General features: G+C 44.5%; 1 protein-coding gene across 1 annotated transcript in view; it reads right to left on the bottom strand.

Annotated features, from left to right (window-relative positions):
* TMEM132B (transmembrane protein 132B) overlaps positions 1–19,354 on the bottom strand; it is a 223,861-nt gene that overhangs the window by 46,015 nt on the left and 158,492 nt on the right. The window contains exon 5 of the mRNA XM_066561984.1: positions 1,473–1,616. Within this exon, the coding sequence (XP_066418081.1) occupies positions 1,473–1,616 (144 nt within the window). The remainder of the gene's footprint in view (positions 1–1,472; positions 1,617–19,354) is intronic.

The raw sequence follows: 19,354 nt of genomic DNA, 5'->3' as shown, positions 1-19,354 counted from the left end.
GCAATGTCAGGGAGACAGAACCATTTGAACACAATATTAAAAAAAAAAAAAAACAACACTAAAGCACAGCACAACATTGTTTAAATTTGTTTAAAAGCTCACAGCTCTCATTAGAAGACTTTTTGCAGTATGATTGTTATTTCCTATCCCTGTCACTCACTACAGGTGTTGGTACAGTTCAGGATTGTTCATTATAAGAAACTCCTGGCTGGTGATGCAGCCAGAGCACGAGGGAAACTTCCTGTCCCCTGTGCCAATATTCTGCATTATTGCTGTGAAACCACAGGCAGGACACAGCCCAGAGGAGCAGAGACCCCTCTGGGAGGAGCTGACGCCCCTCCATGGGCTGCATCAGCACTGGGCAGCAGAGGAACACCTGGGCAGATCCGAGCAGCCCCTCTGGGAGCTCCCTCCTCACCCCCAGCACTGGGAAGGACTGGCTGATGGAAAATCCCAGTGTGGGGGCTGGAGGAGGAATGAAAGATACAAACTCAGCATCACAGAATAAGGAGTTTGGAAGGGACCTCTAAGATCATCGAGTCCAACCTCTGCCCTAACACCTCAACCAGACTGCAGCACCCAGTGCCACGTCCAGTCCTTTTTTATACACATCCAGGGATGGTGATTCCACCACCTCCCTGGGAAGAGCATTCCAGTGCTTTATTAGTTTTTCAGTGAAAAATTTCTTCCTAATATCCACCCTATACCTTCCCTGACGTAGCTGGAGATTGTGTCCTCTGGTTCTGTCAGAGACCGACCCCACCTGTCTGCAACCTCCCTTCAGGAAGGTGTAGAGAGCAACAAGAGCACCTCCAAGAGAGCAATAAGGTCACCTCTAAGAGAGCCATAAGGTCACCTCTAAGAGGGCAATAAGGGCACCTCTAAGAGAGCCATAAGGTCACCTCTAAGAGGGCAATAACGTCACCTCTAAGAGCAATAAGGTCACCTCTAAGAGAACAATAAGGTCACCTCTAAGAGGGCAATAAGGTCACCTCTAAGAGGGCAATAAGGTCACCTCTAAGAGAGCCAGAAGGTCACCTCTAAGAGGGCAATAAGGTCACCTCTAAGAGGGCAATAAGGTCACCTCCAAGAGAACAATAAGGTCACCTCTAAGAGAACAATAAGGTCACCTCCAAGAGAGCAATAAGGGCACCTCCAAGAGGGCAATAAGGGCACCTCTAAGAGGGCAATAAGGTCACCTCTAAGAGAGCAATAAGGTCACCTCTAAGAGGGCAATAAGGGCACCTCTAAGAGAGCAATAAGGTCACCTCTAAGAGGGCAATAAGGTCACCTCTGAGCCTCCTTTTCTCCAGACTAAACAGCCCCAGCTCCTTCAAACATTCCTCACAGGGTTTGTGTTCCCAGCCCTTCACCAGCTTTGTTGCACCCTCTGGACGTGCTCAAGCATCTCAACATCCTTCCCAAACTGAGGGACCAGAACTGGACCCAGTAAACTCGTGTGGGTGCCTCACCTTGACCACGTCTTCGTCAGCGGATCTGCACTCGGTGGAGTCGGAGACGTCGACCACGGAGCCGTCCTCCTGCACGGCCACCACCTTGACTGGCACTGCCACCATTCTGCCCGTCAGGATGGCTGTGTTGAGGATTTCTGTGTCCTGGGGGCACACACAAACACAGGGTGAGTGTTGGAGCAGCACAACAGCACGAGATTGGCACAGGGGTCATGACAGTGACAGGCACAGGGATGGGACCTTCCCTTGCACGCACCCTTCCAGCTCCCTGCAATGTTTTAGCAGCTTTCTAAGCCAAAAGCTGCATCAGGAGCACCAAGCCCTGTTCTGACAAACATGGGTTTATCCCTTTTGAGCCCATTTACACATTTCTGGCTGAGGGAAGGGATCTGCAAGCACTGCACTGCTCAGCAGGATCTCCAGGGCATCAGCAGCTCCTCCCAGCCCGCTGCCCCAAATGGTGCCAGTGGTTTGGGAGGTGGTTTTCCACCACCACAACAGCATTCCTTCCTTCCTCTTCCAGCTCACTCTGCTGTGAGTCGACCATTTCTTTCCATAAATACATTAGGAGAAAAACTGTGCGTCCATACACAATTTTTTTAGTCTTTCCCCACCTAGAGACGCTTAACCACGTTTATCTGTAACCCTGATGAATTCACAGCGCTGGCACTCTAATGACTCCATTACACAGCCTTCCTCTCTGTCCCAGGCTGATTAATTACTCCAAATGAGTTGCTACAGAGGCCCCTGCCTGGCACAAGCAGGTCCAGGCTGGAGGGGAGCAGCCTCTGCAGAAGCAGTGCTGACTGCCAGCCCAAAAGGTGGCACACACAAGTGGGGCAAGGAATGATCTGGGATTTCACAGGGATTCATTCTGCCCCCCTCAAAAAGCCTGCAATAGGAAATACTGCTCTGAATCAATCCCCTTTTCATTTTTCAACTTCCATAAAACTAATTGCTTGCCAGCTGGGGGGGGGGGGAATAAAAAAGTTGCTTCAAACCAATCTAACTTTAAATTCCATTATTAGAATTGGTGGAAGAAGGAATAGATTTTTGTGAAAAATTTGATGGCAGCTTGCATAGGGAGATATATTCACTATCATTTGCTCTGGCTGCTGGCTAGATTGATAGAGAATAATGGGCATTGACCACAAGCTAAGGACAGCTGGAGAAGACCAATAAATACTTGCAACTAAGATGTATTATTAATCAATATTCGGAACCTTCTACAAAAAGCAGCCTGAATTAAATGAGCTGCAGCACTAATACCAGCAGTGCCAGGCACCTCTGAGAGCCCCAGAGAGGTTTATGGGCAGCAGAACAGCATCCAGCACACACTGGAGTCCATTTCTGCTCAGGACAGCCCTGAAAGGACGTGCTCAGCTTCACACTCGGACTCCAATGTGATTTAAGAGTCATCCTGAGCAGAGAGGCTTTTTGGACAACACCTCAGGAAATAAGTGCAGGCTTTGTTCTGTTCTCTGAGAGGCACAAACCAGATGTTCTACACAGTAAATGACTGTCTAGTTTTTGTTTCTGCGGAACGGGCTCATTTATAACCAGCTGCCAGCCAGGAGAGAGGGACACTGGCAAAGAGAGGAGTATGTGACAGAAGTGGAAGTGTGAAAAAAACAACGGAAAATCCTTTACAAAGACTGAGATTTGAAAAAGGCTGAGGAGAAAATGCACTGCCAGGTGGAAGAAAGCACTTAGGTGCACCTCACGTGGAAAAAGGTTTTATAAGACAGCAAAGAGAAGGTAATTCATCCACAAGCCAGAGAAGAGGCAGTTAGATTTCACCACTGCAAACGCCCCATATGTCCTAAGCCCTCAATATCAGATATTTGAAGAAGACCTGGTGGTCCTGGGTCAAAGGGCTCGTGAGGAGCAATTCTCCAACATCCTCCAACAATAGATGGTGTTCTTCTACACATCTGGGGAAAATCTATTTTGGCCAAGGTCACAAACAGCGAGCACACAACAAATTCCACTTCCAGACTCTCTGTTAGCACAGCTGTGAACTGCTCAGGTCAGGCAGGCAGTGCTTGTGTCAATCACAGCCTGATCAAAGCACCAGGGAGTCAGGATTAAACACTGAGTCAGGATTAAACACCCCTGAGCCAGGATTAAAGGGCTCTCTGCACCTTGGTGGACTGGAAGCAGCTCCTCAGCAGGCCTGATCCATTTCCCATTTGTTTTTTGCTCTGTTTGTTCTATCACAGGTGTTGGCCATCCTGTGTGGCAAAGCACAAGCCTCCAGCCCCCTCTGAAGCTCTTTAGTGCCAAAGCTGCCCTCAGACTTTGCACTGAAGGATAAATGGGAAGTTTATAAAGGCATTTGCATTCCTTTCATGAAAGATGAGCATGAGACAAACACAGGCACCAGAACTGTCCTGAGCTCCCCAGCACACACAGGAGCCCCTGTGCTAATTAGCTGGTGCAGCCTCCCAAACCCTGCACTCCACTGTGAGCAGCTCCACCACAGAAATCAATATCTCAGAGGCCTGGTGCCTGCACTGAGTGCTACACAAATATAATAGGCTGTGTAAAGGCCTTCTTAAGAGCTGGCTATTTATAGACTGCAAAATATATTTCCCCTGAGGAAGAAATATGAACTAATTGACTGTCCAGTAGATTTATAAACAGACCTTTTAGTGCTTCTTCAACAAGTCATAACATTTCATCTAAATTCCGTAAAGCTTGGTTTGCATTTCCATGGCAGAGTTTCCTGCAGGAAAAGAGCTGCTGAGCTTCAGCTCCCTGTGCTGGTGATTTCTGGCAGCATCTGGGATGCAGAGAGGGCTCATTGAGCTGATGTTCCTCCCACGTGGCACAGTGAAACATCAGCCAGGTCCACCAGCACTACCCTCTGACTGTGGGCACTACAAGGCCCCGGTGAAAAACCAGGAATCCTTCCCCATTTCTTCTCTTGAGGTCAGATCTTGACCAACTCCTTCAGCTCAGCAGCCTGAAGGGGTGGAAGCTACACATTCATATCACAGGCTCCGTCCCTGAATAATAATAATTATTATTATTATTATGTGTGTTTATGTGCAGCTCTCTACCTGACTGCATTAGCACTTCAGCAGAGCTCTTCTTAATTACAACTGTAACCTGCTAATAGCATGTCTTTGTTGTCTGAAGGAATCTACTTCTTATGCAGCCCAGGCTAAATTAAAATTTAATACAACATCAGGTCGCAACACAACTAGGAAGCAAATGACAGCTGTTTAATTAAAACCTAAAGCTGATTAGATGGCACTACTGAGAGAAATACTCAAGAGGAAGAGCAGAAAACTACTGGAACTCAAGGCTGGGATAATGGCTTTATTTAAATATGAATCAACGCTGCACATAGCCCTAGTAAATGTTTGACAACTGGTGGGTCCGGACAAATGAGGAGGAAAAGTGAATGGGAGATGTGTCAGGAGCCCTGAGAGAGCTGGGACTGCAAACACTGGGGAGGGACCAGGAGCTGGGAGTGCAAACAAACACTGCTGGCCCTGGGCATGGACCAGGAGCTGGGATTGTGGGGAATGAATCCCATGGGCTGGCCCTGGGCATGGACCAGGAGCTGGGATTGTGGGAGTGACTCCCATGGGCTGGGAATGCAAACACTGCTGGCCCTGGGCATGGACCAGGAGCTGGGAGTGCTGGGCAGTGACTCCCATGGGCTGGCACAAATCAGTTGAGGATTTCCAGGCTCAAAGCTCCCAATAACTGTGCTTTAAACACACCTAAACCGTGACCCAAATGCTCCTTGGGCAGGTGACTCTATGGCAGCCCCAACCATGCAGCTTTCACCCTCTTTTTGTTGAAAAATGAAGACGTGGAGGAATGGGTGATCTATGTCACAAGCAAGCACCTGAGGAGCTGGGCCCAGGTCAGGGCAGGGCTGATTGCTGCCCTGTGGGAGCAGCCAGAACCCTCCCCAGAGCCTGGCAGCCCTGCAGCCCAGGCTCCCCTGACAGGTATCATCCCTGGGATTAATGCACCAGCTGCCTGCGTTTTTCTAGAGGTTAACAAAACATGCTACAGTACACTAAACCCAATAAACACTCAATTGTAAATCAGGAGGGAAACCTAAAGCCAGCCCTATTCCACTGACAAATGCTACAGTTAAATGCCTTTAGGCATTTAGCTGAAATGACTGTCTTTAGTGAGGAAGGCAGAGAGCTGGAACATTTGTCTGTAGAATTGCATTCCTTCATTATTATTTCTTTCCCCTGAGTGTAGCTCACGAAAATACATTTGTAATATTAGAAGGAGTCTTTTAGGAAGCAGTTCTTCTGCCTGGAAACGGCATCTCTTAAAAAATGTAAATTACAGGGCAGATTGTGACGTGTGGGCTGGGCTAGGGGAGGGTTTTTTTATTTGATAAATTATTCACCACCTTTTGCTTCAGATCAAAGAGCAAGGCAATATAAATCCATTAAGCAAGCTTAATATATAAATTAGATGCTTTGCTGAAATTATTATAATCCACAGCAATTCTGTAGTTTTCCCCCCTCGTGGCTGAACACCGTTTTAGGTTCCCAATACATATTAATGAAGCCTGGCTGTGAGAAAACTCCATTTTCCACCATTCTATCAGGTAAGATACACCATTCAATCACCCAAAGGCAAGAACAAACAACTGGGATTATGTGTTTATGAAAGATTAGAAAATGTAAACATTTTTGCAAAGAGATTATATTCTTTGACCTTTTTTCCTTCCTCACTTCCTTTCCTTCCTCCCTCCCACTAAAGGGCTGAACTTCAGCTGCTTCCTTACCCTGCAATCATCATTTCAGTGCAGCACTTGTGGAATCAGCAATTCCCCAAGTTCTCAGGAGTCAGCACGAGTCCCCCCATCCCACTCCCTCCAACATCCATCCCCTGCTCTGTTTCCTCATCCCTGGAGTCTCCATCCCTGCTAGAGGGGTCTGTTCTGACAGAGGGACAATCACAAACCCTGCAGCCTCTCCTGTCTAAGCTAAAGGTCATCCTCTATCTCCTAATAAACCTATAAAAATAAAATAAAATAGAAATAAATAAAATAGAAATATAATAAACATATTTCTATTATACATATATATATAATATAATAGAAATAAAATAAAACTAAAATAGAAATATGTAGATATAAATATATAGAAATATAGAAATAATATAGAAATATAGAGATATAGAAATAAAGAAATAATATAGAGATATAGAGATATAGAGATATAGAAATATAGAAATAATATAGAAATATAGAAATATAGAAATATAGAAATATAGAAATATAGAAATAAAAGCTATTAAAAGGTTTTATTTGCTGTGGGATGGCTGAGGAAGGGCAGGCAGGTGCAGGTGTTGTGCAGCAGGAATTAGTGCAGATTGAGCCATGCTCAGAGGTTCCCAATCACTGCTTCTCACTGAACAATGGAGGCAGCAGCCATTAGCCTAATTGAATATTATTCTAGATGTGTATCAGTGCTGCAGAAACAATTTGATTTAGCTCAAAAAATCACGATCCAGAGACTCCAAAGCAGAGTCTCATTTCTGGACTTGTCTTTTTGCCATGGAGCCACTGAAGGAAGCTCTGATCTCAGCAGAGCGTACCTGGCACACAGAGCCAGCTCTCTCTTGGATTCATGGAAACTAAAGCTGAGATTTACTCCATTTCATGTTTTTTTACCAAGGAAATTCAGCTTATTGTGAGGTTTATGTAGGATGAACAAGAAAAACCTGCTGCTGAAGGTGAAACCTGATTAGACACACAGAGACTGTCATTTCTGTGACCTGAGGCAGTTTGGGGTTTGGTTTTTTTTTCATAACTCAGAACAGATCTGCCCCCATTAAGCAAAGGTTCAGAACACAGCCTGGTGCACTTGGCAGAAGTAATTGCAACCTGTCAGGCAGACTCCACTGTGCCTTCTGCACGAGCAAAACCCTTTCTGAGCCTGGGCTCGGGTTATTTCTCCTCAGCACATCATGGCCAAACCTGCTTGGTGACACCATCACTGCCAGTGCCCACCTGAGGCTGCAGAGCTGGGGAGCAACTGCTGTGAACCTGATTTTGGATGTCTGCAGAGAGAACAGGCAGCAAGAGCTCCTGACTCGTGTTTCAGGCCCTTTTAGCCAAGAAACACAGGGCCCAAAGTCAGCCTCAAAGTCTGGTGAGCTCTGCCAGCCATTCTCACTGGAATCTGTGCTGTGTTCAGGAATCTGTGCAGGACCTGAACGTTCTTCTGACACGCTCAAGCCAGTCCTTCTCAACAGCAGGTGACTGGGAACCATTTTAAAGCATATTTAGAGTTTCTCAGTTCATTTAAAGATATTGGTTTTTCACCTTTTTGTTCCAGAGGAACATAATCATGTTCTGACTTAATAAAATTGTGGCTCCCCTCTGACTGAGATCAAACAATATCGCCCTGCAAGTGGACACAACATGGGCAGAGTTCTCTGCTCGAGAGTAGTGAGTGTACAAATGAATACACTAATGATTGTTTTCAAATGGCCATGAAATAATTAATCTGAACATTCCTCAAAGGCATTGTTTTCTCCACAGAGAAGTCTAAGGAGGCCATGCCTTGCCATGGAACATAATTATCAGATTCATTTGAGTACCATCAGCAGTCAAAGATACAATTTTCTGGCTCTGTGTGTTTGTCCCACAGGCTTAATAATATTTAACAACATCAGGTATGGCCATTTGGAAACGTTTCCTTCAGAAATATTTAACAACATCAGGGATGGCCATTTGGAAACGTTTCCTTCAGACACCTCTCCAACTCTTTTCCTGCTCTTGATATTTCCTCCAGACTGGGCTGAGGGAGGGTTTTCTGGAGGGAATTCTCTGCCCCTGGTGCAAAGGTAGAGCTGGCAACTCAGTGGCTTGAAAAGGCTTCAGCTTCACAAGAGCAAAGCTGCAGGCACTGAAACATAAGGTTGTGGATCACGTGAGTTTAGCACTGCAATCTGTGTGCTCATCCCCTTCCACGAGCCCAGGTAGAAATCCATGTCCTGTAAGAACAGCTGCTTAATGCTATAGAAGGATGCACAAATTAGTTACAGCATGTCTGCACCACATCCCAACGTGCTGCAGGACACCAGCACGGAGGGAGCGTGGCTCTCCCCTGCTTTGGACACAGGGCCTTGCTCCCTTCAGCCCTTCCCAGGGGCTGTGCCTCAGGGAAAACTCTTTATGAGCAGGGAGAGATCCTTGGGAAAGCAGCCATGGCACAAAATCCTCTGAGATCCCCTGAGAGGAGACAGCTGGGCAGGGGGGCAGAAGAAGTGGGGTTTATGTCTTCCCCCCGAGCACAGTTCAAACACTGGTGTAAGTCCTGGCCAGAGCAGGATGACCATTTTCTGTATTTGAGAAGTGCATTATGGAGTTTCAACAGAGCTCTGGGAGATGCTCTCACTCATTGTCCTGCAAAAGGAGGATTTCATTTCCTGAAGAACGTGGATCTGCAGGAAAGAGCTGTGCCTTACCCAAAGAATTACTGCTTTTTATTCTTCAAGAGGGGCTGTCTTATCTGTCAGGGCCAGGCTGCTGCACTCACTGATTTCACCTGTTCAGGTGATTTCACAGCTGCTCTGGGCTCTCACAGGCTGAGCTCAGCCTCTCCTGAGTGCCTGCAGGGACTGATTCCCTCCATGGCCAGCACCAGAGATGCTCTGGAAGATTTCTCTCTCTCCATTGCCTATTGAAGGGCTCAGATGTCTCTTTGTACTTGAAGTCAAGAATTAAGGGAGAGACTCTCTATCCCTCCACGCTTTCAGAACTACAAACAGTCAATACCCACACACAGCTGCTGGTTCCTTCACCCCTGGGAGTTAAAATTTGCACCCCTGCACGACCCAAGCAGTGACATAGACTCACATTTGATGCACCCTTGGTCTGCTTCGCTTAATGAAGCCTCCTGCTGCTGTATGGGATGCAGGAAAAAGAAAAACATCCCATGTGTGGCCAGTGCAGCAGCAGCAGCATCCCTTCCTACCCTTGCACACCCAGAGCTGCTGCTGCTGCTGCTCTGTGCCCTGATTTTGGGAGCTCCCTGCCCTGGCTGCCTTCCACCTCCCCAGCACCGAGCTCCTGTCAAACAAACACCAAAGGAAATCTCATCGGCCTGGGCCTGCCACTGCCTGGAATGCTTTTGGTTTGGAGAAAACAAATCAGCTTCTCCATGAAAATCAAGTGGAAAGAAGTCAACTTTGAGAATATTTTCTTTTGGAAAATATCCTAAAATTAAAAAAAAAAAAAAGGGATTTTTTTTTTCAAATCAGAACATTGATTTATTAGAGGTGAGTTTTTGAGAGTTTTCTGACTGATCTAAGAAGTACTGGAGGATTTTTACTTCCTTCCTCTGCCTCTTCTTAGCTTGAGTTTTGTTCTTGACTTTAATTTGTCAGTCTGCTCACCTTGTGTGACGTTCCACCTTGTTCTGACATGCCCCTCTGTCTGATTATTTCTTTTCCTGCACAACTTTTACAAAGAGCAGCCTCTTTTTTATTCAAGTTCAGAACAAAATCCCTTTTTTGTTTTCATGATTGAATTTCCCAGTGAACTCTTGTGCAGTGTATTTATTTCCTGCAGACTAGGACAATATCATCTGGGTTTCAAAAGCTGAGCTGCTGCTGCCAGAACATCAATATTTTTCCAGAGTCCATCAGATTTTAGGAAACACAGTCCCTCGAATGAAAGAATGTGTTAAGAATCTGTGAGAAGGTAATAAAAATTTTTTTTAAAAAAGAGACTAACTGGAGGTATTAACTATAATAAAGACCAAGTATCCACAGAAATGTAAAACTGCTGTGAATGCAGCATCCAACTATTGAATTTTCATCTTTTCCCGTCTCTATTTCATCTGTTCTATGAATTAGATATACAGCGATTTATTTAAACTACTGCTTCTAGTATCTTGTCTTTCCACAAGACTTCCAAGCCAGTTCTCAGCCCTGCCAAAGACAACGGGTCAGTTATTGTAGTTCTTTTCATTACACATCTAAAATAACTTGCCTGAGGCACAGGAAATCCCACCAGGCCAGGGACAGGTGAGGAAAAGGATTCCATATTCCCCAGTCCCAGGTCCATGCCTGTTCTCTGGGCGCACTCAAACCTGCTGTTGGTTCTGACCAATTTAAACACCAATTTCCACACCTTTCCTGCTAAGTGGCCTTTTTGCATAACAAGAAAATGGGGATTTTATTGGCAGGTTCTCTGAAATTCAGCTGTGCAGCAAAACGGACATCAGTGACTGCAAAGAGCTACAGAGGGGTCCAAATGCAGCAGCAGATGAAAGGGAGGGAAGAAATGCAGTATTATTTGCCATCCTTCTTAAGTGGAAAATGATAATGGCATATCCAATAAACATGAGTTTATAATGCCACTGGCAGCTGCAGGAGTTCAAGGGGAAAATCACTGAATATCTCTTAATCTGAAACCATTGCAAAATGTTCCACTTCCAGGGGCTTCCAGTGTCACCTCACAGGTGGGGCAAGGGGATGACATCAATGTTTCTCAGGAATAGGCAGTGACAGAGTTATTGGTTTTCAATAGAAGTATTCTGTAAACAGACAAAGGTCTCCCACTTACTATTCTATAAAGGCAAGTAAATATCAAAGTCACAGCACATTTCCCTGATAAAGGATTTTAAACTGGTCCCTTGTTCTTACACCTCAGCACCAAACTCACACCAGGCTGGGATTCCACAGTAGATTCAATTTTTTTCATTTAAGCTGTTTGTAAACTATGTGAAAGAGTGGCTGACTTGGCTTTCCAACAACAGACACTGAAGGACAGAAGGAAAGTGAAAAAAGACTTCTATCTTTGCTTGCAAGGTATTGTCTTCATAATTAGCCTTTGGAAGTGATTAAGACTTGATTTAAATCCAAACCTCCCCATCTGTTTCTTCAGAACCTGTTCCATTGTGAGAAATGGGGAAAGTACTGATTTTCCAGAGAGATAAACTGGCTGCAGCAAGAGAGGTAGAAGAGAATTACCCAATTTGTGTTGAAGGACTCATCTCCAAGAACTATCTAAGTGAAGGGAAGCCTCTTCCTTTTTCTGCCATTTCCCTAATGTGAGACACAAAAATACACCCTGAGCTGCAGAAAGAAATCAGGTCAGCCCTGCTGGACTGTTCAAATAAAAGGAATATTTGCTATTCACCTCCATTAAGGAAATTTATCTCCCTTAAAATTGCCTCTGTTAACCATTCATTCTTTACTTTCCCTCTAAAAATCGGCAGGTTTTCATGATAATACACTTGTTTCTCCTTTTGCACTACCAATTTCAGATTGTTGACTGCAGTAAGGTGGGAGGAAGGCCAGGAGTGGGGCCAGGTCCTTTCTGTCCCTCCCCGCACATCCCTCCTGCTAAATGGACAGAGGGGCACAGGGAAAGAGGCTTTCTGCAGAAAACACAGCTGAACAAAACAGGTGGTTCTCTGGCATTTTGACACATCATTTTAGCAAAGAATTGAACAAAGGTGGGAAAAGTGCTGCACTTAAAGGCCTCCATAAACCTGACACAAAATTCCAGCTGCAAAGTGCTTGCACTTGGAAGCACCCCTGCACACAATTACCAGGCAGAAAAGAGCAAGCTCTCCTCACCTTCCACTTCTCAGCACTTGGGCTTCTTTCCTTTTTTCCCCCCATCTTGGAATATTCAGGCTCATCCTCCCCTCCTGGTGATATTTCACCCCTCGGTGCTGAAACACACTCAGCACAGATGCGGGGCAATAATTCTTAAAGTTTGTTTTCAAAGTGTTCCTCCAAAAAGGGAGGTTCTTACCTAAATCAAATTCAACATGGTGGTTCAAGTTTCTTATTTAAGCTACTGCATTTTCAATTTTTCCAGGCAACAGGAATAAGTTGGCAATGGATAAACAGGACCTTGAAACAAAAATCATTGTTCCTTTGTTACTATGCAAGAATTTTCCAAAAGCCCAAAAACTTCCAGAATACTGCTCTAACAAAAAGTGAAACGAGGTAATCAAACATTTCCCTCTGCATTCTCTTGTGTTATTGCAAGTTTGTTTTCATGGCCAAAGTGGTCAACCAGGGCCAAGCTCCTGAAGTCACAGCAGCTACACCAAACTCACCTTTCTATTTAAAGGTTTTCATTATATTGTCCAATGGCACTGGCATTCAGCTCCCTGCCCAGCAGTCACACTCTCTCAAACGTGGCACTTCAGTGCTGCTTTTCTTCCTCCTGGTTAATGAAGGCAGTTGTGCAAGTTGTTGTTGATTTAGTTTGGGATTTTTCTCCCAGCAGCATTGCAATTAATTCTGGTGCACAGACCCAATGCAATCTGACAAGAGCTATTATGGAGAACAAGCTGGAATAAAACTGCACCTGCATTTCTTCCTAAAGACGAGTGGTGACAGGGGTGGAAGAGTAGAGGAGGGTTCCTGGCCAGGTAAAGTGAGATAACAGGGACAGAGCCAGCCTGGGACAGGCTGAGCAGGAGCAGCAGCTCCCTCCTCTGCAGCAGCACTTCTGCTCTGCTGTCCTTTGCTTTTTCTCCTTTCTTGGACAGGAATCCCAAAGCAGAGTTTCAATCTAAGAAGCCTCACTCCAGCGTGCACTGATATTCAGTCCAGAGGGGAATAAACCTATAATCTGGGAAAATCAAGGCAGAGGAAAGGAGTGCAGACTCTGTTAAGCATTAGCTGTGTGGAGCTGCTCTAGTCTGTATTTCACCAACTTTTGTCACAGCTCTTCCCACTTATTCTGCACGGTCTCTTGGGGTAAACAAAACCCTGCATTTGACTGAAAAAACATTGACATGAAAGGTGCACTGGGATATGATACATAAAGATTTTGCTATTTTTACATGTGCAGTGATATTTAGAAAGGTTGGGAATGATGTTTAGATCTTATTTATTTCTGGTCAAATGGATTGCCAGAGGATTTTTCTGACAGTGGCTGTTTACAATTCTGTGGCAGTGAATAGTATGCAGAAAATGCGTGAGGTCCTGGGGTTTCATTCACAAAATGCTGCACAGTGAATTCACCTGAGGTGGGAGCTGTGGCCTTTTTGTGAGTGTGTGATTTCCAGAGCACAACACCCTGAGAACACAGCTCTCTCCAGGGCAGAGTCTCACTGCAGATGGTTTGGGCATTACAACAACCACACCTGTTAATTTTACATCGTGTCCTCAGCTCTGCTGCACCAGGGAAGGGGGGCAATGTGTGACTCCAGCTGCTCCAAGGGAAGCCCCCATTTATCTCTCCAAGAGCCAGAGTCACTTTAAGGAGAGTTTTTCCCTCAAAGTGTTCTGACAGGTGTTTCACCAATGACTAAAACTTTACATTCAATATTTTGTTCACGTGCCCACAAGGAACAGTACAAACATGATTATACATTGAAAATAAACCCACAATGATTAATTGAGTAGATTAACCTCCAGAACACTTGGACAGCTGTTTCAACATGCTGTCTTTGAGGGCAATATGCTGAAGCAGCTGTTCTTACACATAAGGTAAAATTGTCCGCTTTGTTTTGCAATGTGAACACTCAAGGCCTGTTCTGTGTCTTGGTGACTTTAACTCACACCTGGAGCATTGCCAGGGCTCTGGATAACTTGCATACATCCCTTTTTTTTCCCCACCTTATTAGCAGCTTCAACAATGTCAACTCCTTCGTTCAGCAATATGCTCAAAAGCAGAGTCAAGTGGATTTCTGTCACAGACATATTTTATGAAAAACCCTTTTGTCGGGATCTTTTCTCCTGAGAAGCTGGGAAACTTCAGCTTCTCCATGTTTTGCTGCTTTGGAATGTGATTTGGAGAATTGTTTACCCAGCATGTGAAATTGTTTTTACTTGATGAGCAATGACAGCCACCTGTGTCGAGGCTGTGAGCAGTCACAAGATTTTATTATCATTCCATTCCTTTCTATTCCTTTCAAGCCTTCTGATGAAATCCTTTCTTCTATTCTTTTAGTATAGTTTTAATATATCCTTTTCTTTTAATATCATATATATCATAAAATAATAAATCAGCCTCCTGAAACATGGAGTCAAGATTCTCATCTCTTCCCTTGTCCTGGGACCCTCAAACACCACCACAGATTTCTGTCATCTTTACACAGGATCCTCACTCACAGGCGACTCCCTGCAGCAAGATCCTCCCTGAGTGCATGAATGAATTGGATTATTTTTGCATGTGGTTTTACAATAGCACAAGTGTTCCTTGAATGGAAAGCATGTCCTGGTCCATGGAGCTTTCTCTCCTTGTTTCCAAGGCAACTCAATGCACAGACACATGCAAACACACGTGCGTGCTATTAATGCTCCTTCTGGATGGGGAAATATCTTCATTTATCAATGGAACACTCAACAGCTTCTGGAGGAGTGAAAGACTCAGACAAACTTCTCACAGAGGAACTCACAGCAGGAAAACATTCAAGAAACTCTTCCCTTTGAGTACACTAGGACCACATGTTTTGGAAAGTTTTTGCACCAAGATCTCCTCCAGCCACATGAACGCAAAACCCTGAGCCCACCTTGCCTTGTCCTTGTGCTACAGTCAGGCTTTCGGTCAAGCTCTTCCAAAAGAAGGAAATAACCTTGGAGCTTGGCTGGCACATTCATGCCCTGGGTTCCCTCCCATGAATAAGAAGCTGACAGAAATGGTGGCACTTTGTGCTCCAGAGAGGTTCTGCAGCCCGGCCAGAGCTGAGCTGCAGGAGCTGCTCCTGACACTGCACCAGGGCTGAACCTGCTCCACGCTTCCAAATGAAACTCATTTCAGAACTAGTGAGCTCTGGGCACATAAATGATTTGTCATGCTCAGCACTCCGTGCTAAATCACATTTATAGCCTCTAATTCTCAATTGTAATCCTCTTTGGGATTGGCTTAATTGTTCTGCTTTTAAGAGCTGGGGGTCAGGTACAGGCACTGAGTGCTGAGAGAGAACTGCACAGTCTGTGTCTGGCTGATTCTGCTGCTTATCTGAGCAGGGAGATGTCACAAAGAAGGGAGGCAGCTGAACTGGCAAGAGGTGCTTTCAAAGAAAGCACTCGAACCGTTGTTGGTTCATTGGTGTTTCCATCTTTCTGATTTCCCCCCTGGCATATGAAAGGCCTGATGGTTGCTGTCCCTGCCTGGGAGGTTGGACTCGTCATTCCCACTCTGCTTTGTGGGGTTTCAGAGCACATCAGGCCTTGAATCAGAGCTGGCTCTTGCCTGTCTAAATACCCCATTAATGACAACAGAATCTGCTCTGTCCTCAGGGGTCATGTCCAAAATAAAACCCACAGGCACAGCACACCTCAGGGAAATTCTGCAATACCAAATCCCAAGGCAGTGTAAGCTCAGGGCAAGGCAAGCTCAGGCAAAGGGTCCTGCTCAGATCTCCTTATACCAGCTATGGATTTGAAGGGACATAAATGTGATTTACCTCCAAGCTTAAGAGCCAGCAATTGTGCTGCAGTGGGACGCTGCTTATACTGAATTCAGTTTAGGCTGGGGTTGATTTAGAAACAGCTGGCTGTGATTTATGGTGTAGGGAATGCAGTAGAATTCCATTAACATCAGCAGAACACCTTTGCATTTCACTGGGGAACCTGGACCTCTTTTCCATATGTGAATACAGGATGTTCCTCCTCCTTTGCATAAGTATTTGAAGCTGTACTTTATGCAGCTCTACTCTGGAAAAAGATTCGGGTTTTATGTCATCTCTTGTTTGTAAATAAATTTTTAAAAAGAGGAAAATCTTCAGCGGATGCTATGAGAAATCCCTGACTTCCATGGGAGCTCCACCATCCTGTACTAAGAAAACAGTTTATGAACCCAACTCCCTCAATTCATACACGCCCTAACTTTTCAACATTGCTCCTATTAACTTGCACACCATGTAGCCTTAATGATTTTAGGTTAGATTCATACTACATGCTTCTATTTATAAATGGTTTATAAGGGAGACTAATCAATATTTAATAGACATTTTAAGTGTGCAGCAGACACGAGCAGCATGCGTTAGAGAAGGTCAAAGGCACATCAATAGCAGGGTTAGAAACACTTGCAAGCTCTGACTTGCAAATAACCCCCTGGGCCAACAGGATTCTGTAACAATATTAGTAGCAATTATCCAATTAGTAACAGTTTCATTAATAAGTGAGTCTTTGTGAACTATTTTAAATGTAATGCAGTCACACAAGGAAGCAGCTCCTGTGTGAGAGGTGACCTATTCCATCACAAGCACTAGGGAGAAATCCATGGGTTAGGGTTTAAATGCCACCCTTCTCCCACAAGCCTGAACTAACACTGGAACATTCCAGTGCAAACACCATTACAGTGTTATTCTGGGATTTGGGCATTTTATCCTACACCCTTAGGGTTAAACTCTGCTTTAAGACACATAAATTCAAATTTCCCAGGAGCCTGGAGCTGCTTGCTGTGCGTATCTGTGCGTGTAGGAGGCCACAACTTTGCCTTTTTATTTACAGAACCATTAATTAAATTACTGCAATTAAATACCAAATCAAATTGCATTAAGATAACATTAAGCACACAGGAAGTCAGAATCAGAGCTGGTATTAGGGTTAATGGGAGCTCTACGTGGATAGGTTTTAATGTTTATAAGCCAGATCCCAGAGGATGCAGCTGACACGCACAAAACCAACTTGATGCAAATATTCTTTCACAATGTCCTAGTTTTTGCACCATTTCCAATTGTTTGTGTGGGTTTCCTGCTATTTTCCTCTTCAGGCAAGTCACCTGAAGGGAGATGGAAGAGCTTTGTAAATGACAGCTTCTGATCAACTCAGAGCAGCTGAGCCACAAAATTCCCAACTCCCAATTAGTCCACAGGGCACAAACTGCATTAACAAATCCACCTGAAATTATGATTCCTCTACTTTCTTTTTAATCTCTTTTCTAATTAACTGAAACAGTAGTAGAAATTTCTGGGAAAAAAAAAATAAAACTAGAAGTCAAGGGAATCTAAATCCCAGTTTTCTGCACTGTCACACCTGCAGGAGTGAGCAGCAGCTCCACCCAGCAAATCCCAGCACGGGAAGATTCCTCCCTGCAGAGGTCCTGGGAAACACAGGGAAAGCCCCAAAATGCTGATTTTTTGCCACAGCAATGGAGTGGGAGGACCCACTCTGCAGCAAACTGCCCCTGAGTGCAACCCCAGCCCTCCTCAAGGAGCCAAACCTGCTGCTGGAAAATCATCACTGAAATGGAAAATGTTCCTGCAGCAGGCCCCTTGTAGATTCTTGCTGTCTTCTGAACTTAATGGTTTTCTTGAGAGTTTTACAGCAGAATTAAAATAATAATAATAAAAAAGTGATGTTTGCTTATGCACTGATCAAACTAGCACAGAACTCTGTGTGCCTGTATTTTCAACTGGAAAAAAAAAACATTGAGGAGATTCAATATTTATGTAATGTTTTATGGAAGTTCAATAGAAAAATCCAATATAATTTCCCAATTAAAATCACCTGCTAGTTGACTTACATCCATTACTATTATCTCAAGCCACTGTATACTGAACCTATTCACACAATAGTGTTATGTGAACATGCATAGGTTAAAAATTAGTAATTACTGTCTAGACAATTCACTGTTAGCTATAGTTGAGTGAATATAATGAATAATTTATTTGATTAATTTTGCATTCCTTTTCCTCTTTGCAAATTGATCATGACCATGGAAAACTTGAAAATGTACTCATTTATCAGAGTTATTTTCTGTGAATAATTCTTAGCCTGAACATTCTTTCACAAAACAAACTATTCTTACTTGTGACTGAAATTCACATTATGGGGTAGAAACTACAGAGACCACTGGGATTGTTGTTCCTTTTTGCTTAAGCAGATCATCATGGAAAGAGCAGCAATGCTAAAGTGCTTTTACAGAGAACTCAAACAGTTTGATGCTCATTTTGTTGTGTAAGCTACATAAGAAAGAGAACTTATGCCACTGATAAGCAATAGCTAATACTTGATTTTAAACTACAGATGAAGAGGGAAGTCCATCTTTACTGTGAGTTTAAAAGCCCACAAGGAAAGAGGGAAAATAAGAAATATGTGAGCTGGGGAGCCCTGGAGGAAGGGTTTCGCTGTCCAGCACAGCTCACAGGGCTGGAGGCTGCTTGGACAGAAACTGCTGGGCCCTAAAACCAGGCAATGCCACAGGTAAATATTTCTGACTTCTGTGGGCAGAGGTGGGTTTGGGCTGGCAATCCACACCCATTCCAGCTCCCTGCTCTGACATGGAATTTAACAGTGAGGTTTTCCCTTTGAAATTTGCTCTTCATTAGGCGAGCTTCAAAACGGAGACTGAAACAATGAGGGGCTTTGAGTCTGCACAGATCAAATGCATTCTGACATCCACACACTCAGGATAAATGACACCCTAATGAGACACCCAGATCAAATGCTCTGTTTGCCACTCCAGTCCCCAGCAATGAGGAGCACATCAAGGCTGTTAACCCGTTCCTGGCACTGCAGGCTCTAAATGGCCCCACATTTTCCGTCTATCACCCTCAATCCTCATGGCTCCTCCTCTTTTGCAGGGCCAAGCCAACACCACAGGAATGATCTTGCTCCTGACCACGAGGAAACAAGAGGAGGAGGAAGGGGGATGAATGAAGTTTGATTTTGGGGTTATAATTTCTATATTTTCCCTTCTGCTATTTACCACAACCTTCCAGGGACACAGCACAACAGCAGCAACAGCAAACGCTGGCTGTGATCAGTGTGTCAGGGCAAGGAATTGAGGAGGGAAGGAATTGAGAAGGGCAGGATTTAGGAGAGAAAGAAATGAGGATAGCAGGAATTGGGAGAGCAGGAATTGGGAGAGCAGGAATTGAGGAGAGCAGGAGTTTGGACAGCAGGAATTAGGAGAGGAGGAATTGAGAAGGGCAGGTTTGGGTTCTCCCCCAAGC

The sequence above is a fragment of the Molothrus aeneus genome, chromosome 18 (genome assembly GCF_037042795.1).
Source record: "Molothrus aeneus isolate 106 chromosome 18, BPBGC_Maene_1.0, whole genome shotgun sequence".
Taxonomy (NCBI): domain Eukaryota; kingdom Metazoa; phylum Chordata; class Aves; order Passeriformes; family Icteridae; genus Molothrus; species Molothrus aeneus.
Note: the sequence above shows the minus strand (reverse complement) of the source record. Positions and strands in the feature narration are given on the sequence as shown.